This window comes from Simochromis diagramma, unplaced genomic scaffold (genome assembly GCF_900408965.1).
Source record: "Simochromis diagramma unplaced genomic scaffold, fSimDia1.1 OVJJ01000303.1, whole genome shotgun sequence".
In the NCBI taxonomy this organism is placed as follows: domain Eukaryota; kingdom Metazoa; phylum Chordata; class Actinopteri; order Cichliformes; family Cichlidae; genus Simochromis; species Simochromis diagramma.
Genome location: NW_024386791.1, coordinates 248,618 through 273,693, shown reverse-complemented (window position 1 = coordinate 273,693; position 25,076 = coordinate 248,618). Strand labels below are relative to the sequence as shown.

The window sequence follows — 25,076 nt, the reverse complement described above, 5'->3', positions numbered from 1 at the left end:
CTTTGAAAGGTTTCTGGAGTAAAAGCTTAGCATTTCCTCGTGCTAATTGCACATTTGTAAGGTATCTAGCATTACTAATGGATCCTGTTGTGTACGCTGCTCATCTACCGTCTCCTTTCAGACAGTCTTCTCTTATATTAATTACACCTCTGCATTTCCCACATGACAAGTGGAAATGTCTGCTGTGAAGAAAATCCTGTGGGGTTCACAGTAATTAACCCCATCAAGCTAAAAAGGCACACAGTCTTTTTTTAATTTACTCTTTCATCTATTTGCCTAACACATCACGGTTGTAATTCAACACCACAGAAACACAGAAGAGGTCAAATTTGTCTTTGAATATGGCTTTTGACACGTTTCGGTCAACTACAAATGATATAGTTGGGACGGAGCTTTAATCTTTTTAATTTCTTTGATGGAGAAAATGCGGCTTGGTTTAAAACTGATTATTCCAGCAGCAGAAAAGGTTTTTCAGCCAGAGCCAAATGGAAAATCAGCAGGATTCCTCTTAATTTGGATATAATTTACTAAGGTGTAATGCTCATTTTGTTAAGCAAATGGTCAGAAATAACAAGAAAATGAATAGATTTCTTTAATAGGCTGACAGGGATTTATTGATTTTGACTGCATGCAGACCAACTGTTGTGCAGGAGAAACACCCAGGTACGGTGTATGGTCGTGACATCATTTCAACTCATTACCATAAATGCACATACCACACAGGTGGAGATATTTACCTGACAGTACTGCGTTTGTATAAAAACAAACCAGATAAAAATGGCTACACCTCTGGTTTGCTTTGAGCCAGCCCTTCTTCATTGGAAAGATTTTTTTTCTGTTAATTTGATTTCATTCAGTAATATTTGACAGTTCACAGCCTTTTACAGAGAAAACTTAAATGTTCAAATACCTCTGGATATATCTGGAATATTCCAGATATACCTTCTGCCTTTGAGGGAGAAAAATTACTGAACCTTTCAAAGTAGACTCCCATCTATTCAGGATGTGACAGTGATCCCATCAGACAGGCTTTTTAGCCATTATTTTCACAGTCTGATTGCATGAGGGTGTGAAGTGTGTGATTGTGTGTAGATACAATATGAAAGATTGGGACGAGGGATACATAAATAACTAACCTGCCTGAGTGGAAATGTAAAAGCACACAGAAAACTCTATTTCTGAACGGCATGATCACATTAGTTACTGATGGGCATCACTCGAGAATGAAGTCGGGCTTACGGAGGCCAAGAAGGTCAATCAAACGGATGAACCCTGAGGAATGCCCATCTTAGTTTAATCCTCTAAATATATAGGTCATAATCCTGACCCTATACTTTGGAAAAAGAAATGTAAGCAATATTTGATGTGTATCTTTGTTTCACGAGTGCCTACATACAGGAGCAGAGTTTAATGAAAACAAAAATGACATATTCTGATGTCATAAGGTTAAAGTTGTCACTGACATCTACTTAAACTATGTGTATCTGTGTACACTTAATTAAACCTCTGCATTGACTCTTTGTAGAGCCTAAGAAAGTGACCATCTCCATTTTCAGTATTTATACCTGTGCAGCTGCGTCAGTGCTGATGTGTAATGTCGGGTTTCAAAAGGGTTTGCAGCTACGATGTACCAGCGTTTTAGATTCAACGCAGAATCAGAATACTTTAGAAGTGCCAGGGGGAAAAATATTTTTTATAGATGCTCACCTAATATATCAATGTAAAAGCTAGATGATATAAACTGTATAAAAAGTAAAACTAATTAAATATTTAAAAGTTGATACAATGTACAGTAAATGCAAGATATTGCAACTACACAGAACTATTAAAAATTCTATTACACCTACGAGTGCTGAGAGCGATGACTTTTCAACAACACAGGAGACAAGAAAATACTGTGGTTGCAAGAATGACTACTGTGAAATTCATATTGTTATAATCATAATTTCCTGTTCTAAAGACCTGCAGTGATAAAAAAAAAAAAAAAAAAAAGGCTGTAAAAGTCATACTGAGATCAGAGAAACCAGATTTAATTTCTTGTCAAATATAGTACAACGGTCCTGCATTAATTCCTCTATTAATCTTCTTTAGAGGGTTAAATTTTAGGTCTTAGATTATGCCTAAGAACTTAAAAATTCTCCCTTTTTAAAAATAAAAACTATGAAATTGGTCTTTCAAATAGCAGGTGTTTTTTTTTTCTTTGTTTTGATTTTTTAAATTGAGAAGCCTCTCTCCCACCAGTAGGAAAATCATTTATAAACAGATTCAAAAGTTGTGGGCCCATGACTGAGCCCTGGGAGACACCCATTATTTCAGAGTTGCTCATTTTTCAGCTCTCACACAGCCTCCTTTCTAAATAACAAATAACCAGAATAACGGGCCGCGTCTCTTGTGTTTGCTGGTACATTTATGTGGAACTGGGTTTTGATTTGCAAGTTTGAATCAGACAGTGCAAATCTGATCTCTTCCTGAAAGTCATTCATTATCAGAATATTCAAATGCTTCAAGTATTGTTTGGTTTAGTTTCCAACAACACTTGTGCATGTGTAATAAATCTCCAGTCAACATTTGGGGAATGACAGATTTTTGATCCACTGGTGAAATCTACACAGAAAACCGAAACCACATGTTGGGAGGAAAGATATATTGTGCAATCATTTAAACAGTCTCAAGTTAATCTGCAGTGTTTTCAACACACTTTTCTCCAACTTCAACAGGCTTCCATGTCCGTGCTGTTTCTAAAAAAAAAGAAAGAAAGAAAAGAAACAAGAATCATGTATCACCTTATTATTCATTCAGATGAGATCAAAGAATACTTCTGAATAATCTGGGTTTGATTCCTCTGTTTTTCTCTCTCACAATATTCTCTCTGTGTATACGTTCGTATGTGTTCCTTCGGGGGGGAGGATGCCGATCAAAGCGCTGTCTTGACTGTGAATTCCTCAAATAAAACAGACTTGTAAGATTGTTTAATAACCGTGCACAGTAAACAGGGAGCTAGGCCTTATTTTGTATGCTCCTAATGTTAAATTTGGTTTCATTCAGTGACCATCATAGCCATTTTTCTTCATCAAATATCCTGAAATGAAGTAGAATTGCACAGATTTCTGTCCAGCGAGGTAACAAAGTCTCACTGCCTTCACTGTGCATAGATATGTCATGCTTATGTGAATAGTCAATCCACAAATTCCAATTCTGAACCAGGAAAAACTGGCTGCTGTTCTGCATTTCTTCTTCGCATCATTTTGTTGTCCCTTTGCATTGTGATCTCTCTCTTTGTGGTTGTTTTGCATGTTTTTTGGGTCTCTGTAGTTGTTTTACATCTCTTTACAGTTATGATGCACCTTGGGCGAGTCATCCTGTTTCTTCTTGTGACAGTTTAACCCCTTTATGTATCATCTTTGTGTCTCTTTGCAGTCATGATCTGTGTTTTTAAGTCACTTTTTGCATGTGACACCCTGGGCAGTAGGACCCCAGTAGGACTGGAATTCAGCAAATTGCTTTTTGCAACTATTATATTTAATGCTATCAGTTCATTGAAAGAAAGACATTAAAATGACATAATTTTTTTCATATGGTGAGTTATGTAGGAGCCCATGATCCCTGCGAGGCCTGGTGCCCCAAGGCCGAACACAGCCAAGGGCAACCCCTCAGCCTGCAGGGTCAGGGTAAGTGAGGGGCATGAAAATTATGGCTGTGTTTTTCATGGTTATCTGATAAACACTGTAAGCAACATTAAGCAAAGCAACATTAATTAAGCGCTAAAAATACCAAAGAGTTCTTTAGCAAACACAGAATCAGCTTTCAGCTCAACAGGCTGGTTGATATTTGGCTGCCCTCTAGAGGCCAACTCTCACAGGTCTGTTGATTCCAAATTGCTTATCACTTAATTCTTGATCCTCTTTGAAAGAGTCCCTGCTGATTAAGGCGGATAAAATGAGACTTTCCAAATATTTGTTTGACAGGAAAAAAAATATCAAATGTTTAATTTCTAAAAATATTCTTTTGTGGAAACAGTGAGTACACCTTTGGTATTGCCCATTTAGCTGATATAGCTTCTTGTAGGCATAAGTGTTAACATGTCTCTGAAATGCACATGAAAATTTTGACCGCTGTCACATGTAAAATCTGTTCAGCTGCATAATTTGCGAAGCTTTCACCCACAGCTGCCTGCCTTAATAAGGTTCGCTACATTTGTTCAAATAGATTTTTATCCTCATGTACCAAAAGTGTCTAAGAATGATTAAACTAATCTGAAGTTTTAACATATTACAAAGGGAAGAAATTCCTTTGGTTAGTTTTGTACATGATACTCATTTTAATTGGAAAACCACCCCATGCTTTAATGTTGTTGAGATATAATCAATAATGTGCAAAACAGTGGTTCACCTATCAGCTTATCTGTGGTGAACCCTTGTACTACTGTGCAAACTGAGTGAAAGTGCATAGTGAGGGGGTGTAGGGGCTGTATTGGAATTGGGCCAGTCTCTCTTTGTTGAGGTCCTGGTAAATGTTTTACAGGTTTAGGGTTACAGAGTTGTGGTTCAACTTTGAACAACAAAGATTTACTTGGGTTGTTTTGCTCCTTTCTTAAGATGCAAGAGAGGTTTAATCCTTAATGATTGTTAGGTTGACAATACTAGTTGTATTTTAATATTTTTTTTTATTTTTTTAAACTTTCTGGAGCCTTTGAACTGCACTGATGTTCGCTTTAACTAATATGAGTATATCCACCCTAGCAGTGCAGACAGCCAGATTGGAAACCTGCAACTGTTCATTTCATATTTACTTCAAAATGAAACAGTCTTGTGTCTATCACCTTACAGAGCTAGAGAAAGATTTTCTGAAACTTCACTGTGTCTGCAGTTAGAGTTAGACCAGATCAGTTAGTTGGTAAGATCTTATTTCACTTGCCACCGAGCCTTTTGAAATGTTTGAAACGATGCAGGAAAGTTTGCAGTTTGTTTTCTGACAATTCTGGGCTTCATAACTGAAATAAATTGAAAACAAGCGATCAGAGTGACAAGTCAGACCTGATAAAAGCTGCTATTGTCAACACCAGACTGCAACAGACGTTTTGCTTAATTGAGCAGAAACACAGAGAAGTTTAGGAAAGCAGCTGAAAAACACCATTACCAAAATAGTCTGAAGAAAGTGCAGCAAATGAGTGGTATTCTTTAACTACTTACTTAAATTAACTACCTGCCTAATAATGTGCAGTGGATACTGTGGCTTCCTATCTCTGGTTATGGATTAGGTAGATGTGTGTTTTTCCAGTGCAACAAGTGGATGCTTGTTTAGATTGGGATTTGCATAGTTTCAAGGCTGGATCTGGAGTTTTTTTTTTAAAGCAGTGTTTCCAGGACTTTCCTGCTGGACAGGGAGCCTTGACATTGTTCTGCTGTTGGAGTGCTGCCTATGTGTGCGTCCAGTCTGTAGCAGTTCTTAGCTGGCTGGTATATGTCGCTATCTCGTGAATGTGTCAAAGTACACATGAAAGGCAGAACCAAAGATTTTTATTGCATCAGGTGCTTTATCTTGTAATGGCTATATTACAAGGTGGTGGGTGGTAGGTAGATTTCAAGGCCAGTGAGAGTGGTTGGGCAGACCTGCTAACAGGAAGGCAGAGAAGTGATCAGGAGGAGCAAGGGAGAAACAATATTTCTTAAAGTGTGGATACCAGCAAACTCCTTCTGGTGTTGAGCAGACACAGTGACTTTATTCATTCATTTAAGATTTCATTGTTGCTTAGCATAAAGATCTAACCTGTAGTTCTTGTATGAGCCAAGTTGTAGAGGTAGGCATATGTATGCTGGCTTTGTCATTTGAATCGACAGGAATTGCTGCAGTATCCTCTCTCTTATCACAAATTCTACAAGAAACCAGCAGGACTGCTAGGGGACAAATCATGGTATCAATCCTAGCAGAATAATTACAACACAGCCTGCCAAGTAAAGCAAACATTTATATTATTAGGCTGCACTGTGTAAATCTTAGCTAGACACACTTCACACAGACTTTAATGACATAAAAACCAATAAAACAAGAAAAAGCAGGAGTCTCACAGACCAATCTGTTTCATGCCATTTTATTTATCCATAAACACAGTTGCTTTTTTAATTTTTGCTCATATGAATTCATATGAACGTCCACAGAGGAATTCACTGAACTATTTAAACTGATTGTAGTGATACACTACTGGATTTAATGTTGCTGGAAGCAGCACAGTGGTCTTATGGTGGGGAAACACTCATGACCGCCCGGATGCTGTGGAAAGAAAGAGAAAAAAAACTGAGTTTCACTTTAGCAAATAATAACTTTTGTGTTTTTCTTCAGCTGTGAAAGGCAAATCTACCATTTGCAGTTCTTCATGAGTTCAATGGCATCATTGGCTTGATCCAAAGTCATGTTCTGACTAATAAACTCGTCCACTTTCAACTTCTTGTCCAGGTAGTCTTTAACCATCTTGGAGACGCCGTCCTTACTCTTAAATCCTGAATCACAAGATTAAAATAAGATCCACATTTTAGAACATGTAAACTTAAAGCTCCTTTACTTGGGATTCATCACTCCGTGATAATAGTTATTTGTGGGGACGTAACAGTCTAAGGTCTAGGGGTAGGTGTGGGGAACAGTAGAAACAGGACCAGGAAAGAACGAGAAGGAAGCCAAACAAAGCAGTGTGGTGAATATTAAGTTCTTATTATGAACAATCCCAAGTCAAAGAGATTGTTCTTATTAATAAAGCAGCGTTGCAAAAAAGACAAAGGTCACAACTCAGTCTTATGTGTCTTAAGAAGGTGGAAGAACAAACAAGCACCAAAGAATAATGCACTTCTAAAGCCCACAGGCCCACCCTAATCACTTGTAGCAGCACACACCTTACTGCTGCTGGAGCCCACACTACTCACTGAAAGCAGTAAACCTCCCCACTGCTCCCACAACTACAAACTGCACCAAGGACAAGCACACTATGGCACCTCTCCATTCCCTGACAATCACTGCAACGACAAAGAGAAAACCCACCCCACACGCTTCTTCTCTAACCCTATATACGGTCTGAGAGTTAATTGCTGACTGGGTCCAGGTGCTGAATGAGGGAATGAGCAGCAGCTGTATCCTGGAGCGAGGGCAGAGAGAGAAAGAGAGAAAGAGAGCAACACCACACCACACCCACATACTCCCACAGCCTCACAGGATGTAAAATAGACTGATCTCACCTCCAAACATGGAGCCCTTCCACGTACGTCCAGAGATGAGGTGAGCCGGTCGAATAACTATGTCATGCAAGTCTGTCCATCCAACAATCACACTGACACCCCAACCTTGGGCTGAAGACTCCAGGGCACTGCGCTAGATGGAAAAGAGCACAGAGTCAGTAGATCAAAGGGCTTCTTCAATGATTAAAATCAATTATTACATTTTAAATGCTAAGGAAAAAAAAAAGTATGCTTGGTTAACTTTATTTCATGCTCCATGTTCTTAAACCACATTAGATTAAATCTCCCTACCATGACTTGCACATTCCCAACACATTCCAATGAGTAGTCCACGCCTCCATTGGTCATTTTAGTGAGCACTTCATGGATAGGTTTATCGTGATCTTTGGGATTCACAAAGTCGGTGGCTCCAAACACTTTGGCCTTCTCAAACTTGTCTGGATTGACGTCAACGGCGATAATCCTTTTGGCCCCTGCAGCCTTGCAGCCCATGACTGCAGCCAAACCCACAGCTCCCAGACCAAACACGGCACAGGTGGAGCCCGGCTCAACCTACAAGATGAGAGACTTAGTCACTTTGTGCTGGGTATAGTAAAGTTCTAATATATAGAAACATAATGAATGGACATATTCTGTATCTTCTAATGAGTGGTAACTCTTGCCAAAGCATTTCAATCTTGATGAGAATTTCTATTGAAAAGATTTTAGTTTTAAGTCAAAAATGGCTCAATTTATTGTTGTGATTTGGGGCTATATAAATAAAATTGAATTGAACTGAAAAGGACTCAGTACCACCAAGCACACAAATTATTTCAACTTTTTCCTCCGACACTGTTCTCGTTAACTCCACCCTTCTTCTCCTCTCTTGTCTGCTGCTTTGGATGAATGAAAGCATTTATTGTCATTGTATATACAATCAAATTACAGTGTCTCTAACCATACATTTGAATATTTATTCCAAGCATTTAAACACCTGTTGTTAGATTGAAATTGTTAAATGTTTCCATTGTTTTACTTAAATTTGTAAACCGTGCCTTAAAAACAAAAATCTCTTGATAACTGCATGGTTAGATATTCTTCTGTTCCTCCCCTACACATCTGTGGTGCTGGGGGAGGTAATTAGCTGTAGCTGTTTAACTGCAGGCACATTCCATGTGAGATTCTGGTTTCCTTATCTTCTGAGGAATGTCCACCCCCGGCCATTTAGGAGCTCACCTATGCTTGCATATGGTGAACCATTAAAGTTAAACCGTATACGGGTGTGGGGAGATGACCTTTGGATAACTAGGAAATGTGGTTAAACAGTTGTAAGCATATATTGTGTGGCAGGAAGTCATGTACACACACACAGTGTTCTAACCTTTTGTGACCATATGGGTGGTGCTTGTATTCACTGAATAAAAAGCTGCAAGGGAAGGCTGTTTCTTTGAAGTTGGCTAGGAAACAGGTGAGCAGCGTTCAGCTCCAAGAGCCTGGTTCCAACCGGCCTCCGTTGCTAACAAGTAAAAAAATGGTTCCATCGTCGTCTTGCTTTCTTCCGGGGTGATGAGTCTCTGAACTAGCTGGTCTGAAGCGCAGACCCAACACCTGTACCTTTACAATCTCTATTCTTCACAACCTCACCTTTCCACCTGTCTCTCTCTCTCATCCACACACATGTATTCTGTCTTGGTTCTGTTGATATTTATTCATCTTCTCCCCAGAAAGTGCCTCCACCACTACAAGCTCACTCTCACTTGTTTCCTACTCTCACTACAGATCACAACGTCATGTCCAGACATCATAGCGGAGACATGAGGTTGAGATACGAGGCGTGGTGCTTTGTATTATAGATAAAAAAAAAAAAAATCTCGTGGCCTTGTTTGTCTGAAGGACATTGTTCCAGATAACTTCCTTGTTCTTTTTAGAGAGAAAAGTCTTTCTACTGCCAAATTCTCGAAACAAGCTCCACTTATTGAGTCTTTTTTTTTTTTTTTTTTTTTTTTTTTTTTAAATTGTGCTGTCATAAAGTTTAGCATTTATAGTTGAGGCCAAAATTATTAGCCCCTCCAGGAATTAAGGCACATTTATCTAAACTTCTTCCCAATGTTTGCAGCATTGATAAAACTTGATATAATTAAAAATTCACCAGTGCTATTTGGTAGCTTCTGATACATTTTGTAATATAAAATATATTTTAGGCTTACTTTTTACCATATAGTGTAAAAAATAAGGGGTGGTTAAAATATTAGCCTCATGTGAATGTTTGCTTTCAAAACACACCTACAGTAATTAACCAATCAGCTTTGAAATCACACCTGTGCAACCAATTGGCTTCCTAACGACATTCAATCAGCATCAGCTTGTCTTGCAACAAGACAATGACCCCAAACATACATTGAAATTAGTCCAACAGTTCCTCAAGGATACTAAAACCAAGATCCTGGAGTGGCCCGCACAGACCTCAATCCTATTAAGAATCTGTGGCAAGTGCTCAAAGTGAATGTCCATGCTTGGAAACCATGCAAGCTAGAACAATTTGCAATGGAGGAATGGAGACAACCAAGTAAAGACCTACTCTAAGAGATTGTTGTCAGTTGTGCCTCAGAAAGCGTACAGTACTGAGAAATTATGGCTAATAATTTTGGATGTCTCATTTTTGCCCTTTCAACTCGGTGTAACAATAAAATATCCTAATTAAACTTAGTGAACATTGTTATATTGGAAACGGACACACTATGAAAAAACACTTGTTTTTAATTAATGGTCATTTTCATATTGAAATTAATAATTTTGGCCTCAACTGTAACATGCTATCTGCGGTCTGTAGAATCTGAGATGCAGTGCCTGGGTTTTTTGTTTTTTTTTTCCAGTTTCTGTAGGGTGACATTCGCTCCAGTCAAGATTTTGGCATTTTGCTAATGTACACCTGAATCCTCCAGACCAGCAAACACTCAAAACTTCTGCTTCTGCTCTTCCCAGATTGGTTTAAAGTGCCCTGATATGTCATAGGGCGTCTACAGACACACTTAAAAGATTTAAGCAGCAACAACTGCAGGGTTCACTTCCAAAATCTGGAAAAATTATGTATGAACGCCTTAATACTTCTCTGAAAGAGAGAACAAGAGCATTTCCAATTCCCACAGCCCAAATTACAAACCTTAGCGGTATTAACAGCTGCCCCATATCCAGTGCAGATCCCACATCCAAGAAGACAGACTTTGTCCAGAGGAGCAGCAGGATCAATCTTAGCCACAGCTGTCTGATTGATCACAGTGTACTCAGAGAAGGTGCTGGTCCCCATAAACTGCAGCACCCTCTTCCCTTTACAGGTAAACCTGGATTCCACTCCAGCCATGATGGCCTGATTAATCCTGGTCCTGAACAAGAGAATTTATGCTAAAATTAAAAACAATTTTTTTTTTAAAGGCACGTGTCTAATGCTCTAACAGCCTATGAACAAAACTGAAGATAAAATGGATCACAGGAGATGAGTGCTCACCATGCTACCTCACACTGGTTGGTCCTGGGATTCTTACATAAGTGGCATTCTTTACACTGAGAGAGGAAAAGAGGAATCACCTTGTCTCCTGAAAGAAAACAACAGTGAAACCAAACAGAATATTTCCCATGCTTCTTTTTAGAGGCTTTGCTGATGCTGTTATTGTTGAGCTGCGTGACCTCAGTCGATGGAGAATATCTACTTAATTTACTGCTAAGTATTATGATTGAGTGGCCTGGACCACAAGATCCAACAGCTTTAAACATTTAGTTGTACAAAGCTGCCAAAAGAGAAACTGCAAACATTTAGATCGTAAAACAAGACTTACTGGTTACTGTATTTTTTCCCATCCCATTAAGCAGACATGTACTGTCTTGGCTGTAAACACATGAAACTGATAGGACTCTTAGGAATTCAAAACTGACCTGGCTGAAATTCCGTAACTCCAGGCCCCACGCTCTCAACGATGCCGGCTCCCTCGTGGCCGAGGACAGTTGGGAAGCCATCTTTATGCATACTCTCGAAAAGATGGTACAGGTCTGTGTGGCACACCGATGTTGCCACAATCTGCACAAAAGCTAATCATTAAAGACTGTAAACACTGACATGCTATCCAACCTTTCATTAAACGGACCTTCCAAACTGCATCGAGCAAGTTGTTTTTAACACAAGGACAAAAAAAGTTATAAAATTGTTATAAAACAAACACAGATATGTGTGTGTCTTGAAGGTGGACATCTCTTACCTTGATGCGAACCTCATTGGCTTGAGGTGGGGCGACCTCAATCTCCTCAATCACTACGGGCTTGTTGGGCTCCCAGGCCACTGCTGCCTTGCACTTGATGACCTAAAAGGCAGTGACAAAAAATTAAGTGTGACATATGCTACAATGCTACAAACACTTCCTGAAATTCTTTAATTTAATATTGTCATCTGAAGTGTGACAACCTATAATCTGAAGTGCATTCACATGAACCTGCCACAAGATAAGTCTTTTCGAGTGCTATGAAGTCAAGAGAACGACCACACACACACACACACACACACACACACACACACACACACACACACACACACACACACAGCACTTGTGTGTGTTGTGTGTGTGCTACAGCTACACAGCTATATTAGAAAGTACTGTAACATAATGGAACGTTTATATTATGTTTCCATCCTTAGTTATAAATGCCGTTGCACTCAGAGAGGGATATTTAAGTGTCAAATTAGCTGTTAAGCCTGAAAGGCTTTCATTCCTTGCCTATGTATGCTTCAGTAGAAAAGATAAAAGTACATCAGTGGAGCAATGATCAGCAGTTCAAAGTCCATACAAGAGTTACCAGGCAAACATAAGATTTATTACTGCTGTATTCTTTTAATCTTATTTGGTTTTCTTCAGTTGATACATTTCTTTTTAAACTACAGCAATAAGTATGGTTTGTGTGGGCTTAGTAAACATTGGCTTTCCTTTACTGCTTTTTTTTAAACCAACCAACAGAAAGCGGCCGAATATGTTTAAGCTGTGTGCTGAGCCAGGGACATGTGCTATGTAACTGGGGCAAACGGGAAACACAGACACACAGGAAAAGAGGAATTTAAGCCTGAGCAACTGGTAATCCTGGTAGAAAAGAAAATCAGCTTGAAATATTTCTTGTGTTTTCACATATTTAAAGCAAGGTTACAACTAAAAAAATGGGAAAAATACAGGGAGAAATGCATGAAGACAACACATGTTGAATGCACATAATGCCAAATAACTCATGTTAAATTAAACTTACCTTTCCAGCTGTAGCCATGGTTGTTGCCAAGAATAACATCCACGAGTTGATGTGAAGACGAGGAGCGAGGGAGGACTGCAGCTGAAGGACAAGAGAGCGGGAAGGGGGAAAAAAAGCTCTGCACTCAAGGTTTAGATAATACCGGTCATAGAGACATTCAGGTGGTCAAGGACTTTAACCTTGCATCAATATTGCCTACATTTTCCACTTAAGTGCATAAAGACAGCAGATTCTGTGTAAAATAAATGGTTATATACACACATATATATACACACATATACATATACATATACATATATATACACACACATATATATTAGGGGTGCAACGATATTCGTATCGATATTGAACCGTTCGATACAGTGCTTTCGGTTCGGTACGCATATGTATCGAACAATACAATTAAAAAAAAAAAAAAAATTAATTTTTTTTTTTTTTTTTTATGTGTCCCGTTTGGATCTATAGCCATCAGAATTGTTGTCTTGAGGCCAAGAAAGATGCCAAGAGGATTTATTTTACCAAGTGGATCATCATATTGGTCCATTTGATTGACCTTTATTATAATTATGAATTTATTTTATTTTCAGTTGCAAACGGGACAGACATGACTGTGGGATAGGACAGGGGGAAAGAATGAAAGAAAGAGAGGGAGAGAAAGAAAGAAAACCAAAGGGGATAAAAAAAAAGAACAATACAAAATTTGTAATTTATTTTATCAACTTTCCTTCTGACGATGCTGTCTGTGTTGAGCGCTCAGTGAATCTGCATTTGACTACTCCGCCTAGGCTCGAGAGTGCAGCCTAGGCGGAGTAGTCGAACGCAGATTCACTGAGCACTCAACACAGACAGCATGGTCAGAAGGAAGAGCGCAGGGCAAGCTAGCGAGACAGAAGTGGACCTCCCCCACCCTCATTCAGATCTGGCGTTTGGAATTATTTTGGTTTTCATGTGACGTATGACCCTGAAGGTAAGCGAGTCATGGACTAAAGTAAAACAGTATGTTGGATGTGCCATGCAATGCTCAATTACATGGGTGGGAGCTAGTGTGTTAGCGCAGTTAGCTCGTTAACGTGTTGGCCGTCTAGCCCCATGCACGGGGCGATCGGTGGTAGCTCGTTAACGGAGATTTGCCGTGTTGTGGCGTTAAGGTTATTTCAATGAGATTAACCTGAAAGCACTAGTGGGAACACAACGAATATGACTGCACATTTATGCCGACATCATCCTAGTGCAAAGACAAAAACAACAAGCACGCATGCTACAAACTTTAGCCGAGTCATTTAGACAGCTGTTAGCACATGATTCTCCTTATGGGGACCTGATATGTTTAATATGCTGCTGAGAATATAGCCCAGAAGAAGCGGATAGTATAGCTTTTATTTTGGAAAGAGACATTTCTCTGTAATAAACTCTCTTTTCCAAAGATGAGTGATTCCTCAATCAGATACAGGGCTCGCAATATCGCTAGCCCAACGTCCCGGGGCTATCTCTGCCCTGCCTGTCGGGCTATTGTAGGAAGGAAAAATATATGTCAATGCTTTTGCATTCTTTCAGAAATGTAGCTGGGTAATTATGTCATTGGGTGAGCCACTGTCAATATGTGACATATTGAAATCGTGTTTGAATTTGCGCTTGTTTTTTTGCTTTCACTTTGCAATCGCGCGAACTGTGTATAGAGAGCGACAGTACTGATCTGTGAGTGATGATAATTTGTGCACCAATTCCTCTGACATCGTCTTATTAATTGTTAGCTTACTATGCAAACATGACAAGTGAAATCTCCCGCAGCTTAAACATGTGAGAGGTTGATCGCGCAGAGAATCGCTGAGCTTATGTGAGTGTGTGTGTAAAAGCAGCAGGATATATATTTTAGTTCTGCTGAGCCAAATAAGACAGGTCAGGGTGAAGAAGTGACAGCCAAAGAAAAGCTTACCACAAAACGGAGAAGTTATGACAAATCAGACTATAAGGCAAAAAGAAAGTGCAGCTTTATGGTTTCATGGACAAAAGAATTTCTGTGGCTGCAATATGACGAGCTAAATAACCAGGGCTGCACATAAGTGGTCCACAGGTGCGTATTCGCTGTCAAAATAAAAAACACGCACAAGGGTTAGGGTTAAATTTAAAAACTGTACTTTTGAGTTAAAATAGATATTTATAATTTTAATAAATGACAAATTAAAAAGACGTGAACATTTTTTTGTATCGAAAAAATATCGAACCGTGACACCAAAGTATCGAACCGAACCGTGAATTTTGTGTATCGTTGCACCCTATATACATATATATACATATATATACATATATATACACACATATATACACATATATACACATATATACATATACATATACACACATATACATATACACATACACACACACACACATACACATATATATACATACACACATATATACATACACACATACACATATATATACACATACACACATACACACACACACATACATACATACACACATACATATATATATATCAAATCAAATCACTTTTATTGTCACATCACATGTGCAGGTACATTGGTACAGCACATGTGAGTGAAATTCTTGTGTGCGAGCTTCACAAGCAACAGAGTTGTGCAAAATACAATAATGTAAACAAGCAAAATACAAGAATGGCTACATCTGAAACTAATAAATATATGTACAATATATAATAGTATATGCATTTCTGGATGTGTATACTAAATATTTTTCTACGTGTGTGTGTGTGTGTGTGTGTGTGTGTGTGTGTGTGTGTGTGTGTGTACACATATTTTACAAATTAAATAGAGTAAACAATAAATAAAATATATAAAAATATACAGAGTTGAGACATGTGCAAAACAGTGGCATTACTGTACAGTATGGAGTGCATAATGTTAAAGTTCCAGTAGTGAAGCTGAGGTGTCTATGACGTGTTCAGCAGTCTGATGGCCTGGTGGAAGAAGCTGTCTCTCAGTCTGCTGGTACGGGACCGGATGCTGCAGATCTATACATATACATATACATATACACGGAGTGCAGAATTATTAGGCAAATGAGTATTTTGTCCACATCATCCTCTTCATGCATGTTGTCTTACTCCAAGCTGTATAGGCTCAAAAGCCTACTACCAATTAAGCATATTAGGTGATGTGCATCTCTGTAATGAGAAGGGGTGTGGTCTAATGACATCAACACCCTATATCAGGTGTGCATAATTATTAGGCAACATCCTTTCCTTTGGCAAAATGGGTCAAAAGAAGGACTTGACAGGCTCAGAAAAGTCAAAAATAGTGAGATATCTTGCAGAGGGATGCAGCAGTCTCAAAATTGCAAAGCTTCTGAAGCGTGATCATCAAACAATCAAGCGTTTCATTCAAAATAGTCAACAGGGTCGCAAGAAGCGTGTGGAAAAACCAAGGCGCAAAATAACTGCCCATGAACTGAGAAAAGTCAAGCGTGCAGCTGCCAAGATGTCACTTGCCACCAGTTTGGCCATATTTCAGAGCTGCAACATCACTGGAGTGCCCAAAAGCACAAGGTGTGCAATACTCAGAGACATGGCCAAGGTAAGAAAGGCTGAAAGACGACCACCACTGAACAAGACACACAAGCTTAAACGTCAAGACTGGGCCAAGAAATATCTCAAGACTGGTTTTTCTAAGGTTTTATGGACTGATGAAATGAGAGTGAGTCTTGATGGGCCAGATGGATGGGCCCGTGGCTGGATTGGTAAAGGGCAGAGAGCTCCAGTCCGACTCAGACGTCAGCAAGGTGGAGGTGGAGTACTGGTTTGGGCTGGTATCATCAAAGATGAGCTTGTGGGGCCTTTTCGGGTTGAGGATGGAGTCAAGCTCAACTCCGTCCTACTGCCAGTTTCTGGAAGACACCTTCTTCAAGCAGTGGTACAGGAAGAAGTCTGCATCCTTCAAGAAAAACACGATTTTCATGCAGGACAATGCTCCATCACACGTGTCCAAGTACTCCACAGCGTGGCTGGCAAGAAAGGGTATAAAAGAAGAAAAACTAATGACATGGCCACCTTGTTCACCTGATCTGAACCCCTTTGAGAACCTGTGGTCCATCATCAAATGTGAGATTTACAAAGAGGGAAAACAGTACACCTCTCTGAACAGTGTCTGGGAGGCTGTGGTTGCTGCTGCACGCAATGTTGATGGTGAACAGATCAAAACACTGACAGAATCCATGGATGGCAGGCTTTTGAGTGTCCTTGCAAAGAAAGGTGGCTATATTGGTCGCTGATTTGTTTTTGTTTTGTAATGTCAGAAATGTATATTTGTGAATGTGGAGATGTTATATTGGTTTCACTGGTAAAAATAAATAATTGAAATGGGTATATATTTGTTTTTTGTTACGTTGCCTAATAATTATGCACAGTAATAGTCACCTGCACACACAGATATCCCCCTAAAATAGCTAAAAATAAAAATAAACTAAACACTACTTCCAAAAACATTCAGCTTTGATATTAATGAGTGTTTTGGGTTCATTGAGAACATGGTTGTTGTTCAATAATAAAATTATTCCTCAAAACTACAACTTGCCACATAATTCTGCACCATACATACATACATACATACATACATACATACATACATACATACATACATACATACTCTCTCTCTCTGGGGCATCTTTACACAGCCTGCACCTGGGGTCTTGCCTGGTGTGATAGACCCCAGCCTCTATGGATCTTGTACTCAGAGCTTGTTATTGTGCTGCCATGATTAGTGCCTCTGTGCTGTCTTTCAGTCCAGGTTTGTCCAGCCACTGGTAGGATTTCTGGATATCAGCCACCTCCTCTATCTGCCGGTGGTACATACCGTGTAGGGGCCTGTCCTTCCATGATGGTTCCTCGTCTCCCTCCTCTTTCTTGGGTTTCTGCTGCCTGAGGTATTCACTGAGCACTCGGTCAGTTGGGGCCATCTTCCCAATGTATTCTTGGATGTTCGTTGTCTCATCCTGGACTGTGGTGCTGACACTCACCAGTCCCCGGCCCCCTTCCTTCCGCTTAGCGTACAGCCTCAGGGTGCTGGACTTGGGGTGAAACCCTCCATGCATGGTAAGGAGCTTTCTTGTCTTTATGTCAGTGGCTTCTATCTCCTCCTTTGGCCAGCCTATTACCCCAGCAGGGTACCTGATCACGGGCAGGGCGTACGTGTTGATGGCCCGGATCTTGTTCTTACCATTCAGCTGACTCCTCAGGACTTGCCTGACCCTCTGCAGGTACTTGGTGGTTGCAGCCTTTCTAGCGGCCTCTTCATGGTTCCCATTTGTCTGCGGGATCCCCAGGTACTTGTAACTGTCCTCTATGTCTGCAATGTTGCCTTCTGGTAGTTCAATCCCCTCAGTTCTGACTACCTTCCCTCTCTTTGTTACCATCCGACTACACTTCTCCAGTCCGAACGACATTCCAATGTCATTGCTGTATAGCCTGGTAGTGTGGATCAGTGAATCGATGTCTCGTTCACTCTTGGCATACAGCTTGATGTCATCCATGTACAGGAGGTGGCTGACAACTGCTCCGTTCCGTAGTCGGTATCCGTAGCCAGTCTTGTTAATGATCTCACTGAGGGGGTTCAGGCCTATGCAGAACAGCAGTGGGGACAGAGCATCTCCTTGGTAGATCCCGCACTTGATGGTGACTTGTGCTATGGGCTTGGAGTTGGCCTATAATGTTGTACACCACATCCCCATTGAGTTCCTGATGAAGGCTCTTAGGGTCCCATTGATCTTGTACAATTCTAGGCATTCCAGTATCCAGCTGTGGGGCATTGAGTCATAGGCCTTCTTGTAATCAATCCAGGCAGTGCACAGGTTGGTCAGTCTGGTCTTGCAGTCTCGGCTGACTGTTCTGTCTACCAGTAGCTGGTGTTTTGTGCCTCTGGTATTCTTGCCAATTCCTTTCTGTGTCCCGCTCATGTATTGACCCATGTGCCTGTTCATCTTAGCCGATATGATGCCTGACAGGAGCTTCTATGTAGTACTGAGGCAGGTTATTGGTCGGTAGTTGGAGGGGACCGGTCCCTTCTTGGGGTCCTTGGGGATCAGGACCGTCCGACCTTCGGCTAGCCATTCCGGGTGTCTCTCGTTAACTAGCAGCTGGTTCATTTGTGCTGCCAGACGCTCGTGGAGTGCAGTCAGCTTCTTTAGCCAGTAGGCGTGAACCATGTCGGGCCCTGGTGCTGTCCAACTCTTCATACTGGAGACCCTTTCTTGGATATCTGCCACTGTGATGGTTACTGGACCCTGTTCAGGGAGGTTGCTGTGGTCTGCCCTCAGATCCACTAGCCACTGAGCATTGCCGTTATGGGTTGCGTCCTTCTCCCATATGCTCTTCCAGTATTGCTCGGTCTCCAGCCTTGGTGGTGCTGTTCTCTTATTATTATTGTTCCCTTGCCACTGAGAGTACACCTTTGCTGGTTCTGTGGAGAACAGCTGGTTTATTCTCCTGCCTTCTATCTCTCTGGTGTACCTCCTCAAGCGGCTGGCCAAAACCCGAGGCAGACGGTTGACCCAGTTACCATTTGTTAAGGAAGCACAGAGCGCAGCCCGAATGACCGATGAAACCGCTGGCACATCCCGTTAGCCTGCGGGTGGTACGCCGTGGTGCGGTGGACCTTAACCCCCAGGACCTCATCAACAATTGTTGTTGGACCAAAGCGCCAACACGAACTGAGGGAGTCAACTCTTTACCGCTTTCCGCGGTAAAGTTCGAACTTTACCGCGGAAAGCGGTAAAGTTCCGCTAAGCTTTCCAAACGAACTTGGCGCTGACCAGCTTGACCGAAGCCTGTACGCCCGGGTTAGAGATGGCATGAATGGAGTCGAAAACACGACGGCGCCATGAAAGGGGAACGACTGGGCGCGGGCGACAAGTCGCACAGCAAACTCGGACCGCCGTTTGCGGACCTTCGCCATGTCCAAGGGTCAGAGGCTTATGGTCAACATACGCGGTAAAACTGCAACCCTCGAGGAAAAATCGAAAATGTCGCGTAGAGAAATGCAGAGCCAATAACTCTGTCGAAAACACTGTATTTATGCTCAGCGTCTCGGAGTGTGCGACTGAAAAAGGCGAAGGGCTGCCAGGGCACCCACCGCTACATCTGACGCGTCGGTGGTCAATGCGATCTCCGCTGACGGGAACGGGTGGGCCAGCAGATCAGCGTTGGCCAGCGCCGACTTCGCCGCGGAAAACGCACGGACGCGATCTGGGGACCAGTCAACAGGGTCTTTAGCCGTTTTACCTTTTAAAGCAGCGTAGAGCAGTTATAACAGGTGAGCGGCCCGGGGAAGGAAACGATTATGAAAATTCACAATCCCCAGGAACTCCTGCAACGCCTTAACCGAGGCGGGACGCGGAAAAGCTGCGAAGGCCTGGACCTTGTCCGGCAACGGGACCACACCGTCAGCGGAGATGCGGTTCCCCAGGTAATCTAGGACCGGAAAACCAAACTGGCACTTGGGCGGTTGATGATCAGGCCGAGCTCTGCCAAATGCTGGAAAACCTAATGCAGATGAGATTCGTGCTGGCCCGCCGAGCTGCTGGCCACCAATATGTCATCCAGGTAGACCAAAACGAAAAGCAGCCCGCGCAAAACAGAGTCCATTAGGCGCTGAAAGATCTGGGCGACAACTTTCAACCTAAACGGCATGCGCAGAAACTCGAACAAGCCAAAAGGGGTGATGACAGCGGTTTTAGGAACATCCTCAGCGCGTATCGACACTTGGTGATTTGGGAAAAATCGAGGTCCCCGCGAGATGGGCGGAAAAATCCTGGATGTGGGGAATCGGGTAACGGTCGTTCTCCGTAACGTTATTTAAAGGCCGAAAATCCCTGCACGGTCGCCACCACCCGTCCGACTTGGGCACCATGTGAAGTGGAGAGGCCCAGGCACTGTTCAGCCCTGCACAATGCCCAGGGGCTCCATGGCCGCGAACTCCTCCCGGGCGACGGACAGTCTCGCGGGTTCGAGACGACGTGAAACACCGGGGTACCGACCGTGGGGATATAATGCTCAATCGTCAGTGACCGCGGCCGCTATGGCGCCGTGGCAGTCCCGTTTCCTTGGGCAGGTGTTGTGCCAAAAAGTGATTGTCTGCCAAAAACTTTTTGGCACAACACCGGAAAAAGAGCAGGGTGGCAAGCGACGCGCTCTGTCTTTTCCCGCGGTGCCGCTGTGTAGCGATTACTGCCGTCAGCGCCAGGCCGTCCGCTCCAGAGAAGGCAGGTGGGGGTATTGCCAAAAAGTTTTTCCTGCCAAAAAATGATTTCCAATGTTTCCCTGTATTTTTTATGTCTAATATCTTTACATATCTTGGTAAATAGACTTCGGTGAACAGCATTTACAAAGGGGTTATATATAGAATTAAAAAATTATCTGTTTTTCAAGTATCTTTTCATCTCTGTTATTGTACTTACATTATAACCAATCCGGTCCTTTATCCCCACTTAAAATATTTTTACAGAACTATTGTAATATTTGCTGCCATTTCTGCTGTCCTATTGTCCAGCTTACTCTTACAAAAGACATTTTCAATGTTAATGAGATTTTTTTAACTGCATAAATAAAGGTTATATAAAAGTCACTGCCAAAACCTGATTGCGGCTTCTACCTTGTTACATGAATGTTGTTTGTGGCTCAGTATGACTTTGTGTCATCCATGAGGGATGCATTTCACATATGTTTCACATATTATAGCCCAACAAGTTACTTATAGCAGTTTAAATATCACTTTTTGGAAAATACCGGAAATCAGTTTTTGGCAGACAATCACTTTTTGGCACAACACCGGTTCGCAGCCAGGGCGTGCACTCCGAACGTGCGGGAAACCAGCAGGATGCGATCCGCTTCTTCAGCCAGGGAGTGGTATTCCTGCGCCGCTAGAAACGGGGAGTTGGCGAGGCCGGTCCTCACAGCGACAGGCAGTTGTCTGAAAAAGAGATGGATGTTTAGGAATCCCCCGTTGTCCGAACCGAGCAAGGACAACATGTTCTCCATGAGCTCAAGAGCCGTGCCTCCGCCCAGGCCGGAGAGGGAGAGAAGCTTCTCGGCGCGCTCGCACCGGAGAGGATGTATCGCCGCAGTAGTAGGTCCTTAAGGGGGACATATTTTCCCGCGCAAAGGCGGTCCCGGGGGAGAGCCATCGCATGGCGGGTGGCTAGCGGGTCGAGCGATGCCACCACATGATTAAATTTCGTGTCGTCAGCGGAGATGCCGTGGAGAGCAAACTGAGCGTCCACGTGGACGAACCATGACGAGGGGTCGTGGAGCCAGAAGTCCCACAACTGGAGCCCCACGCCAAACGTAGCCGTAGCAGGAGGCAGAGAGCCGGCGGTCGTTGGTGTGTCCTGGGCGATCTCCATGGTTCGCCGTGTGTTCAAAGTAGGGTCACCAATATGGAGGCATGTGACACACGACACAGGAGCTCTAGTTTTCCACTCTAACTTTATTCACCTCCATACATCAACTAAGCATATCGCGCCCAAACACAACAGAACCCCTCCTCCAAGCTTGGGTGTGAGTGGAGCTCTCTAGTGGGTCACCACAGTCGAACCAAATTTTGACTTTCAAGCTCGTTAGAACTGTACCAACTCTGTTTTTGCCTTATATACTTTATTTGGATGTTTTTAATAAGTCACCACACCCATGTCCCTTTTTTCGCTAGTAAAATATGAAGAAATAAAAGCCTCATTCACGATGTCCTACTGGATCTGGTCACATATTGCTGTAAGCTGCCTATTCTTGTACAGTCCATGGCACCAGCATCACATTGCAGGCAAGCTGGTCAAAGTTCAAACTGCAGTGGCATAATCAAGCAGCGTCCCCCAGTTACACACACCAATGTGTAGAATGTATGGACAGCTACAGTACATACTGAAAGTAATAAGAAAATACTAAACCAAGGCGATGTGTCATGGTGCAGGATACTGAAGGAGAATAGAAGACTGGAACAAGGCCTCAACAATTAAAGAAACACTGAAGTACAGCAGATAATGCTAAATTTACTGCGGGGGATGATGACGGGAACAAAAGCTGTGGATATGTCATCCTTTATTTGTTGCAATAAAATCCGGTATCAGTAAATATAAACACCCGATCAGGAGTGCTACAAAGTTATTAATTAGCTGTGCAGCTGAAGGTGTCAAATGAGAGGACGTGCACATAAATCTGTTATCACATGTAGTTTTATGGTTTGATATAATTTCATTTGGTATATCTGCTGTTTCTCTGCAATAACATCTCTTTTTTGCAAAACTTCAGAAGGAAAGTGGCAGCAGGACTGCTTCGGGACAAATCCTGGAGTCCATCCTAGAAGAATAATTACAACACTGCCTGCCAAGTTAAGCAAACACTGGTATTATTAGGTTGGTCTGTGTAAATCTCAGCTAGTATTAAAGTGAAATTAAAATACCTTGACAGAGCAATTTTGGCAGATAATACTGAGGACTCCAAACACAATAAAAACCAGTATAGGTAGTACAGATCTGCGTGGCACGCTGATGTCCCTACAATCGATAATCACAAAACAATGAATTGATGATGAATTTAACTGATGCTCTGTCTGTTTAGGTCAGTCATTTTTCTCTCCAAAAGCGTTGATACCCGCGCTATGAAAAACACGTACTTATCGAGCACACCCAGATATATTGGAGGGGTTCCTGAAGGCGCTGTGATGACACACCTCTTTCTGTAACTTAACCGCTGCTGTTTTTAACCTGCGTAGGCTGAGAAGTTTTAAGCCCTTCTTGCACTGATCATGTAGTCCTTGCTAAAATAATTTATGTATTATGATGACCGAATGTAATGTGTGTAAATGTTCCAAATGTATAACAGTAATTTAAATACAAAGAGAAATGGTTTAAAATGTGTTAAAATATTTTAAATTATATTGTTTACTTTTTAAATGGAAGAGAGAGATACAAATGTGTGTAATGTATGTGATGTGTGCTGCTTAGACTCACCTGAGCTTGTTTAACGGTGATTTATTAATTCCACCATAATCGCAGCTATTCTTGGAAAAGCGAAAGCATGACCTGGGATACCACAGTGAATTTATTAGCTTGCAGTTATCTCAGTAACACTCTGTCACTGCCAATTTCAACAATTGTGCAAAACTGTGTGGATAGACAATCTGAGGTCAGCCGTGGACAGTCAATGTTTCTCCAGAGGGGACAGAAGCCAAAAGCAGAAATTATTTTTAATGCAGTAGATTAAAAAAAAAATAAAAAACTAGGACGCTTCCTATTTGGATCTCTGGCACATCTAACTGGGAGAAGACCATGGGACGGACTCAGGGCATGCTGAAGAGACTATGTTTCTTGGCTGGTTACCTTCATAACCCTGACCCAAGTATGCTGCAGGAAATGAATGGACGCACAAAGAACCCTAACAAACATTTGCAAAGACAGTATGTCTTTGTCCTGCTTTGCTCCCCTAACCTGAACCAGTCGTGGCAGATGGTCGCCCCTCCGTGAGCCTGGTTCTGAGGGAGTTTTTCCTTCCTACTGTTGCCATAGTGCTTGCTCATAGGGGGTCATATGATCTGGTCTTTACCTTGCAATGTAAGGCACCTTGATGCAGCTGTTGTTGTGATTTGGCACTATACGAATAAATTTAAAACTATATTAAAACAAGAGCGTACATACCATAAGTAGGTGTGCTCAGTGCAGAGGCTCATGTTTAAGCCCCAACCAAGCCATGTGCTGCATGACTTAAAATTACATCTAAAGTAAAGTGATAGCAAGAAAAGCTCTGCTTATTTCTGGAAGCAAGGCAGTCTAAGACTGAGTGCCTGCATCTGCATTCCACATGTTTTCCCCACACATGGAACACTTAAAAAAAAGAAAAAAAGGATTGCTTGATGGATGCATTTCTTAGACTGGGATTTCAGACAAACATAACTGGGTGAATACACCCACGAGGATGCTTGTCGAGCATAGGGAAAGTTGCACATTAATTGTCTGGGTCACTTTACTATAATTGCTAATGTTTGGAATGTTAGATTGACTGGTTACAGTAAACTGGCAAAATCTTTCCAGTATTATTCGCTCTCAAAATTTCATTTCTGTCTCAAAGCAGTCAGATCAACACTGCATTTTTATAGCTGCCATGCTGAAGATTAAAATGGAGACATAATCTTGAAAGACTAATTAGTTTTCTATAACATGTATCCCACCAACAACCAAAAAGCAACAAACAATTCTACATGAAAAATGAAAGTGGTTGGAGTCACTTTTCAAAGTAATGAAATAGACAGTACATTTATTTGAATTTTAACCACCTATGCAGTTCATCAACAGGACTTCGTGTGATCACCTACAGAACTGCAGTACACTGTTAAACTGGAATGATTCAATGTGCAATAAATTAATATTTAGGATCAGTAGGGTTACCAATATTTAAATCAGATGGAGGTGCAGAAATGAAAACAAGACCGGCTGAGAGCCTAAATTGTGTCCCAGTCAGAAGAAACCAATTCTGTTGAAGAATGTACAACAGCTGGCATAAATAATTGGCTAAAGGAGGAAATGTATGCCTCACAATTTATTTGGTGCTGCCAGTCATAAGAGTGAATTTAATGCATTCAA

At 41.7% G+C, this 25,076-nt stretch overlaps 1 protein-coding gene across 1 annotated transcript; it reads right to left on the bottom strand.

Annotated features, from left to right (window-relative positions):
- Positions 1-6,072: 6,072 nt before the first annotated feature.
- Positions 6,073-12,665, bottom strand: LOC120728590 (alcohol dehydrogenase 1-like). Its single transcript, XM_040023609.1, has 9 exons — positions 12,477-12,665; positions 11,447-11,548; positions 11,127-11,268; positions 10,702-10,789; positions 10,360-10,579; positions 7,512-7,772; positions 7,221-7,353; positions 6,356-6,494; positions 6,073-6,267 (listed from the first exon to the last, which is right to left on the bottom strand). Exons 1-9 carry the CDS (start codon positions 12,513-12,515, stop codon positions 6,234-6,236), a joined length of 1,158 nt encoding a protein of 385 aa, XP_039879543.1. The 5' UTR covers positions 12,516-12,665; the 3' UTR covers positions 6,073-6,233.
- Positions 12,666-25,076: the final 12,411 nt, after the last annotated feature.